This window comes from Antrostomus carolinensis, unplaced genomic scaffold, assembly GCF_000700745.2.
Source record: "Antrostomus carolinensis isolate BGI_N321 unplaced genomic scaffold, ASM70074v2 scaffold22119, whole genome shotgun sequence".
NCBI classification, from domain to species: domain Eukaryota; kingdom Metazoa; phylum Chordata; class Aves; order Caprimulgiformes; family Caprimulgidae; genus Antrostomus; species Antrostomus carolinensis.
In genome coordinates this window covers 3213-12005 of record NW_010336705.1, presented here as the reverse complement: position 1 = coordinate 12005, position 8793 = coordinate 3213, and the positions used below count along the sequence as shown (strand labels likewise).

At 41.0% G+C, this 8793-nt stretch overlaps 1 protein-coding gene across 1 annotated transcript in view; it reads right to left on the bottom strand.

The window, feature by feature from the left end:
- Positions 1 to 3547: 3547 nt before the first annotated feature.
- The window catches only part of GORAB (golgin, RAB6 interacting), a gene marked incomplete at its 5' end in the record, with an annotated part of 7775 nt that continues 2529 nt past the window's right edge, over positions 3548 to 8793 (bottom strand). The window contains 3 exons of the mRNA XM_010174962.1: positions 3548 to 4019; positions 6550 to 6690; positions 8459 to 8560. Of these exons, the coding sequence (XP_010173264.1) occupies positions 3548 to 4019; positions 6550 to 6690; positions 8459 to 8560 (715 nt within the window). The remainder of the gene's footprint in view (positions 4020 to 6549; positions 6691 to 8458; positions 8561 to 8793) is intronic.

The window sequence follows — 8793 nt, the reverse complement described above, 5'->3', positions numbered from 1 at the left end:
CCTAAACTGAAACCTCTTGAGAGCCCAACTTCAGCTGGCTGAAGATACAAGCAGATTGGGGATTGTCCAAGTGGTTTACACCATGAACTAGACATCCCTGGGAACCTCAGGCTGAGCCATGACCATCTGTGCTCACTTATACATTCCTTGACAGAGAAGGGAGTGTTAATCCCAACATCCTGGCCAAACTGCAACATGGACAATTACACTGTGCTTTGTAACATTCTCATAGTGGTACAGCTCGGTGTTTTCCACTTCCTCCCATCATGGTAATGCCCAACACAGAAATGGCTACATTGTCCCAGGAGAACCAAAGTCCCCTGTGATGAACCCTGCAGTGTTACTGTCAGATATCACCTGTTGCTCTATTTTCCCTGCCACGGGTGTTCAACCCCAGCATGCTTCACATTCAGACTTCTACCTCTACCTGCAAGTGGCCTTCCCTTAAAAAAATCTGTCCACCCAACCACTAGTCATCCTGACTTACACTGAACTTTCAGTTTTTCCATTTTTCTGAAGACACAGCACGCTAGCTGAGTGGACAGTGCACCTGCCTCCAATGCACCCCAGTGACAGCAGAGCCAAACACTGTCAGATGCATCACTACTACAAAGGTAGAAACGGCTTATACTTGAAGAGCCTCAGTTCCAATTGTGTTCTCTTTCCTTAAGGGAAAAACAAGGGAAAAAAAACCCAACCCTTTTGTTGCACCAAAATCATCTCCTGGCATTTCTGACCAGCACACATGTTGTTACAATTATGACTGGACTGCTTGGCTCCGGCGTAGGGGGAATGTTAAACCGGCACACTGGCACCCATCAAAACATTTGTGAACTTCCAAAGTGGAACTGACACCATGGTAGTGGTTTATATCACACGTCAGAGAAAGGCTTCCTAACTCAGATCAAACAATTTAACTCTTGAGCTCCCTGGCTAGAGAGAGAGCAACCAAATGCTAGGCTGCCTATTGTTATTTCATATGGTTCTTTCATGTGGCTTCCAGCCAGTTCACTTCATTTTCCAAGCTCAGAAGTTAAAGACAGATAGAACTGGCCAGAACTTCGATGAGGGACTTGTAAGAGAACAGAAACTGCTGGTTCTAACAATGGCATCTTCCCTGTCAGGCAGAAACAGCGCCAGCGCTATCACGATGGTACACCAGAATTTTTCAGTTTTTAAGTAATTTTGTTGAATATAAACTTACTCGCTCCTAGGAAACTCAAGACTCTTAAGTAGTTGTCAAAAAGATCTTTGGATTTAAAATTTTTTGCCTTTTTTGGTTTGAGGAGTTCAAACAATAATCTTATCTGTAACAACAAGGTGCAATCAGTAGGACTATTTCAACCACATTTTAGCCTACTAGAGAACCACAAATTATATGCAAAATGGCATGCATGTGCTTCCTGTAAATACCACTACAATTCAACTCTTCTGTCAGATGCTCTTCTGTATGTCCCCCTGATGAGCTGAATACAACTGTAATGAGAAACAGACTTTATCCACTAGGACTTAGATTCTCTTGAGGAGCAACTGGGGACAGCTGCAGAGGATGGAAACAAGAATAGTACAATTAAATTCCTATTGCACTTACTGGTATCCAGTTTTGAAAACCATCATCAGGTTGCTACAAGCTGTTCTGCAACTGCAGACAGAACAAAGGAAGTCAGTCACAATTTTCTCACAATACAGTCAAATCTTCGGCTTTTAGGCCAGGTACTGCAGCAAAATAACAGCAAATGCAGTGTATCAGCAAGGACAGAGCAATGCTTCATCACATCTCAAATGTTACCTTCGACTTTTCTAACTTCAATCAGCTCTGATTACGAGTGGCTTCTCTAGGAAACAGATTTATCCCTCTCTCTCATGCGTATGGGAGGCACCAGTAGAGATTTTCCACCCCTGCCTTGGGCTATGCTTAGTTGAAAAGATTCCTGCCAAGCTGTATCCTGCCATGTCTTTGCTTCATAAGTTTTCAGAGATTTTCCACCCCTGCCTTGGGCTATGCTCTTTGCTTCATAAGTTTTTGTATTTTGGAACAGTCTTTTTTGAGGTTTTACTTTCACACAGCAGAAAGCTGCCAAAGGACATATCTGATATTGTCATTTATCACCTCCTGTGGAAAAAAGTCTTGGATACGTGTATTAGTATCAGATATCACAACTGAAAGTACACACACTGCGTAGAAGATGCACTGATTTATTAATAGAATAAAAAAAGAAATGTAGTGACATATTTTTCCACTATTAAAGCCATAGAGACAAGCAGTGTCCCACTTATATACTTGATGGCGTCATTCAGTAACTCATTCATAAGCTCTGACTGACACGTCCAGGTCAGGTATCACAGAAACCGTTTCCACAATGAAAGCAGCCTTCCTCTGTTACAAACTGGATAGCTGTGAGCACTGTCCCGTCCTCTGTTACAAACTGGATAGCTGTGAGCACTGTCCCGTCCTCTGTTACAAACTGGATAGCTGTGAGCACTGTCCCTGCAGCGTGCAGTCTATAGGAGGTTTTTCTACATCCTCTGTTTTAATTCCTGAGACTTTCTCCACCTGGAATAGCTTTTTAAAGCCTTTCAACAGCAACACAGCAAAACAGCTGAACTTCTTGTGGGGTACAAATCCACTCTTCAAGCAAGAAAACGCATTGAATGTTATACTAAAATGGGCTCACTTCCAATGTACAGTGGGGATTATTCATTACAAGATCCCCAGCTAATTGCTGGAACTTTGAGGCAACTATGACACAGAGAAATGTTTGTAATGGAATGGCTTTAATTGTAACAGTCTCCTTTGTGTGTTTCTACTTCTACATCACACATTCTGCAATGTCTTAAACTGTAACCCATCATTTTTTGTTAAATCATAGCTGCTGTGATTTCACAGATAATAATGTTATCAATATATAACTTTGTGTGATCTAGCATGATCTGAAAGAAACAGGCAAAGTGATAAATAGGAAATATTACTACTGACTTTGCAATTTGCCTCAATATCCTAATTTCCTTTAAATCAGGTACAGGAAAGAGTATCAGCTACAAAGATAATTAAAGTAAGCACTTGGGTTTCAGAGGATTAAAAACCATTGAAAACTAATCCCCTACCGATAAAAGGAAGAGAAACATCCTATCGCAGTTGTCAGGGGACAGAATGAGTTCAGAAGCAGAATAAGTTGTGATGTTTCCTCCTGTAGATATGTATCTCTTGCACACTGCTTGGAACAGGTATCTGTGATATCAATATGCTGAAAGCCTTTGGAAAAACCCTACTGTTCGCTTCCAAGTATCCTGTTTCAGGAAGGTACAAAGCCCGATGAAGAGCTGGGCATGAGAACATGAACTTAAACCAGAACGATGAAGACAGACGGTGAACCCCAAATGAGAGTCTTGTGAAAAAAAGAGCCTCTAAAATTTGAAAACAATATTAAAGGATAAGAGAAATGAAGTGCATATTACTGGCACAGCAGAAACCCAGATATAACATATAGCACACAAGCCCACAGAGAGCATATCATCCATAACTGGCTGGCTTATGTGAATATAGTAGTCATGTATCAGAACAAGCTGGGGAGTTTCCTGGAGTCACATCTACTGCTTGAGTTTGGCTGTCCATATTGGAGAGGGATTTGGCGCTGGAGTTTTTAGATTGAACCAACTGTTCAGAAGTAGCAGGAGAAGTAACAGCACGGTTAGCAGGCTCGCTCTCCTGCGCTGTACCACTGGGAGTGGGGTTTTCCTTAGCTGTCCCAGCATGATTGTGTGACTGGCTGGCTTGTCTCCCTGCTTCTGCCTCCTGCTGCTGCAGCATCCGCTCCACCTCTATCTCAAGTTCCAGATTTTCCTCATCTGCCTCCACTTCCAGCTGCTGCATTAACTCCTCCAGCTTCCTGGCCTTGCGGAGTTCGTTCTGCTGTATGATCGTGCACAGGTGCTCTGTGAGGTGCTCCTTAATCTCCGTCTTGTGTTGGAGGTCCAGCTTGGCCGCCACGTACTCCGACTCAGCCTTATCATACCGCTTCCTGCAAAATCATCATCATTTCTAGTGGGTTAGTTCTCAAAGCATTTTAGAATCCGACACATGGACAGATACTTTAAGCACCCCTGAAATGCAATGTGCTCTGCAATGCATTATGCCAGCTACTTCATGACATGCTGCTGCATTTGTAAAAGGGAAGAAAACAAGTGCGAATCAATCAAATCTTCTCCTCTTGACACATTAGCCTCCACTCCTGCTGTACTCCAAGAGTTAATTTGCTCATCTGAAATCTACAGATTGAATAATGAGCAAGCACTTTTACTACCTGTTTTAAGAGATGCATCACTAGCAGCAGAAAGAAACCATCAGAAATTGCAGTGTTTTCACACTTCTGATGAACACCTATCTATCTAGTGAACTGAAACAATGCAAGAGAGTTTTGTGTTTTTTCTTATCCAGCCATCCACCCAACAGACACAGATGCTACCATGGTGCTATACACATTCACATTCAGACCTGGTCCAGAAGTGTACTCCTCTGGCCACCCATATACATGTTCAGAAAATCATGAGCAGCGCAGACTGACACAGCATATGACATCGACACTGATCACAACTTTTGTGTGGCAACAGATGTAGAATTTCATTGTAAGCATCCTCCCGACACACATCTCCTGCCAATTTGCACTTCCTGTCATGACAAATATAGCAAAAAGGAAATATTCCAAATATTTATTGAGGTTAACACATCTGGGATATTTAGCACTCTAATGGTTGGCGTCCACATTAGTGATGCATCTTCCGCTACATGCAGTGAATCTGTATATTAATTCTGGTTTAATTAATAGAAAGATAGATGCAAATCTTGCTCATCAGGAAAGGGAACATGCAAAGGCTTTTGCAGAATGACTACACAATGTACCTTACAGAGCATTCGTAAAACTAATATTAGTAAGGTGGTTGAACAAAGAATCCAGCTGTTTTACAAAACCAGATTCAAGTATCTGGTTAAACAAAGCAACAGAAAGATAAGAGAGATCTTTTGCTTAGGGAAACAGAAGGAAATAAAGACAAAGAAAAGCCTTCCCAAATGTTCCTTAAATGGAAAAACTAATGCTATGCTGGAAACTTCTGCACAGTTCAAACTCTGGGCTGGATCTTCATTCACACATATTCTTCACATCATATTTATGAAAATTCCATTCCACAGCAGTTGTCAAATGCCCCTAACTATGCATGTGCTCAGGAGTATTTAATATTGCACTTTTCGACCCACCAAAGTTATTTGTGTTTTAGCCCCAAAATATAAGGCAAGAATTAAAAAATTGCTTAAAAAGACACTGCTTAAAATTAAATCAGCTTTGGCTCATAACACATAAAAACTACAACACTGAAAGTATCTAACTGGCATTTCCAAATCCTTCCCTCACAAAAAGAGACTTACTAACTTCATAAAAGTCATTAAGTAATTTCAAAAGTTTATCCCCTTCATCCTACCAGCATCTCCTTTTGTTATCTTCATTAAAAACTGCTCTCCAAGCATCAAAGCCACTTGTGCTATATGCTCTGTAGCCATTAAGCATTTAAAATAGAAACATTATTACAAAATCTTGGTAAGGAAATTTCCAGGAGCATTTAATTGGTTTTAGAAACCAGACTTAAACCTAAAATACATTGAAATGTTTCTCCTGGAGGATATGAAATTCCGTTTTCATATGCACTCAGCTAATGAAACTACAGTTCATCTTAGATATTTCAAATTATAATTACACAAAAAATTATCCTTATTTTTTAGCTACTCCTGCTATGTTTTTAAAGACTAATTACCATGTTTATTGGCCTGTGGTCAACGTATAGCAGAAGTCATAAGGAGAAATACACGTTTAACACATTGAATCGTGAACTAAAAACCGCAACCGAACGTTTCCATTTTATTAAACGGCTACATAAACAGGCTGATGTTTATCTACTGATGTTGTGGTTTACCCACAACTAATAGGGTGTTCCGATTAATTTCTTGCATTTAAGGAACTCATCAGAACCAGAGTGATTAAAGGCACATTGTGAAGGCTGAAAGCTTGCTTTTTCCTTCAGTTTTTGGTCCCAGTTCCAAAAGCACTTCAGCAGTATTATATATTTTAAGCTTAATTGGTCCCATCGATTCCAACAGGACCAGAGCTGTCATCGACAAGCAAGTTTCCCTGAAAAGGACTTTCATTTTAGGACTTCTAAAAAAACTCGTTCCCCATGAGAAGAAATAAACAACCTTGAAACAATAAAGCAGGGCTTATGGACAACTGCACAGTTAAAGCAGTAACTGTGTCTCGTGACAGCAGGAAGCTGGAAAGCACAGTCTGCAGTCAGAAAACCTGCTTCAGTTTCCAGATTCCAAGGGAAAAATTAGGAAATAAAAAGCACACTTTTACCTCAAGATTTGAAAGCCCCCCAGACTGTGACCGCTTTAACTACACTTTATTACCATGACATAACTCCATTACTACTTTGGTGACAGGAAACAGCATTTTCTCCCTCTAGTGAGGCAGGGCTGTTCCCTCCTCCCTGCCTGTCGCTTACCGGGCGTAGGAGTACTCCAGGCTGGCCTGATCAATGCGGTTCCGCAGGATGCCAATGTCAGCAGACACCATATCATCCAGAGCCTGTAACTCCTTCTGAATCCTTTTTAGTTTCACTGTTTCAGCTTGAGTTCTTTTGGATCTGCAAAAGGAAGAAAAGGAAGATGCTTTTTTAATATATTTTTTCTTTCCAAGCCTCTTTTCTTGACATAATGGGCCCCATTTCATTTGCAGATCAACTAGCTTCTTTAAGAGCAATTCAGAAGGTTTCTCCGTTATGGTTTAAGACTTTTGATCTTTTTTAATATCCACAGGGATCTAAAATGCCTGCTATTAAAGGACTACAGCAAAATTACGTAATGACTATAATCAAAGTGCCTTAAAATGGATTGTGTTTCTTCACTGTGGAAACACACAAGAAGCTGCTGTATCTAAGTAGTTCTCAGTGCAAGGAAACAGGAAATGGCTTTGGGGGGGGAAGAGAGGGGGAAGGGTATTTAGCCCTGCAAATATCCCCTTTCAAAGAAGCCCAGTTAGTAGGGGCCAAAAAGTCACCTAACCTAAGCTTGATTTCCATTTTGTAAAATTATCCCCAAAAGGCCTAGCCAAATCCCAATGAAGTCAATGGAAAGTTTTACATAAAACACAAAGGATTTCAATCAAGCCTTATGTAACCTTTTTCAACTCAGCTTATTCATTCCTAAATTCTGAAAACTAAATGTTGCTAAGGGCAGCAAGCTTTGATGGATTTCACTCCCAAGCAAGCTAACTAACTTTCAACAAGCTTTTACACCAGGTCACTTTGCTGTCATTCATCACCACCAGCAAAACCACGCTTTGCAGCCACTGCTTTACACCCCAAAGCAGGTACTTGACAGCAAGGCCAGATTTCTAGGAAGTGGTACCATCTCTTAGTGCAGGTGGAGAGAAACAGCCATCCTGTAGCATTGCTCAGAGCCTGAAGAAGGCTTTTGGGTGTTAGACACAACTCTTCCAAGTCCTCCTCTCTCTCCTCATACTCTGCTTTCAAGAGGAAGAAGCCAGCCTGGTGGTCACACCCATGTTTGCTATCCTACCGTAACTCAAACCAAATGTACTGGGGTTTTATCTCTGCCTGTCAAAGGAAAACAAAACCTTCAGAACCTCAAAGAGAATCTTCTCCGCAGTACTGGCTGTGTTAATCTGTGCTACCCAAGAGCTTTGATGGGCAGCACAATATACGTGCCTGCGAGAGCACTGTGAGCCTGAAAGCTTCACATCTCCTTCCTTGATCCAGTGTTATCAGCTGCTCCAGTATCCTTCCCTACAAACCTTGCCTTCCCTGTAGTCTTAAACTATCTCAGTGGACAACACTGTACCAGTATCTTAAAGTTTGGTCACCTGAAGAGCAAGAGCTAATGACTGTGAGAACATGTGATTTTTTTATAATTTCTTATCAGTCAATAGTAAAATGGTACTTTCTTAAAGTTGATCATCTTGTCTTTTCAACACTTTTCACATACATATTTCAGAGTCAAAAGCCTGAACAGAAATAGCCACAGTTTCCCTTCATAGGTTAGGAATCAAATAAACTTTCCTCAAAATCCAATGAAAACAAATGTGGAACAGAACAGGGATGGGCACTCAAGCACCCCAACTTCCAAACACGCCCTTACTGACAGGCAGAACGGCTTCAGCTCATTCTTAAATTGTATAATAACTCTTCCATCCACACAGAGCTGGAGCTTTGGAAGTGTGAAAAGCTTAGTCACAGCTTTCTGGCCAGCAGTTGTCATCAAAGGGAAATGTCAATCACAGCTGCTCACTTGTGGAGCAGCACAGACAGGAAGAAAAAGTGAGATTTAAATAAAAGACACCCAACTGGTTGCAGATGAAAAGTAATCCCTCCTATGCTGCACATAGCCCCCTACCTCTCAGCAATAGCTTTGGCCAGGAGTGCCTTCTTGCGCTTATTCTTCTCTTCTATCAGTCGCTGCTCTTGTTGGAGGATTTCCCATCGTGATTTTTCCTGCCTGCTCATTGACAATAAGACAAAAATTAATAGAAAGTTCATTTCTTTCCCTGTTCCCCAAATGACACAAATATTCACCATCATATTTCTTGGAGCAAACTCTAAAAATGTCAAAGGAACAATAAACAGGTTTCAGTTCTGAGGAAAGAAGAATCATCTGCAAGAAGTCAATCAGACCAATAAAACATTTCCAGATGAAATCTGCTGATCAGAACAAAAACCTTCATAGGCTGC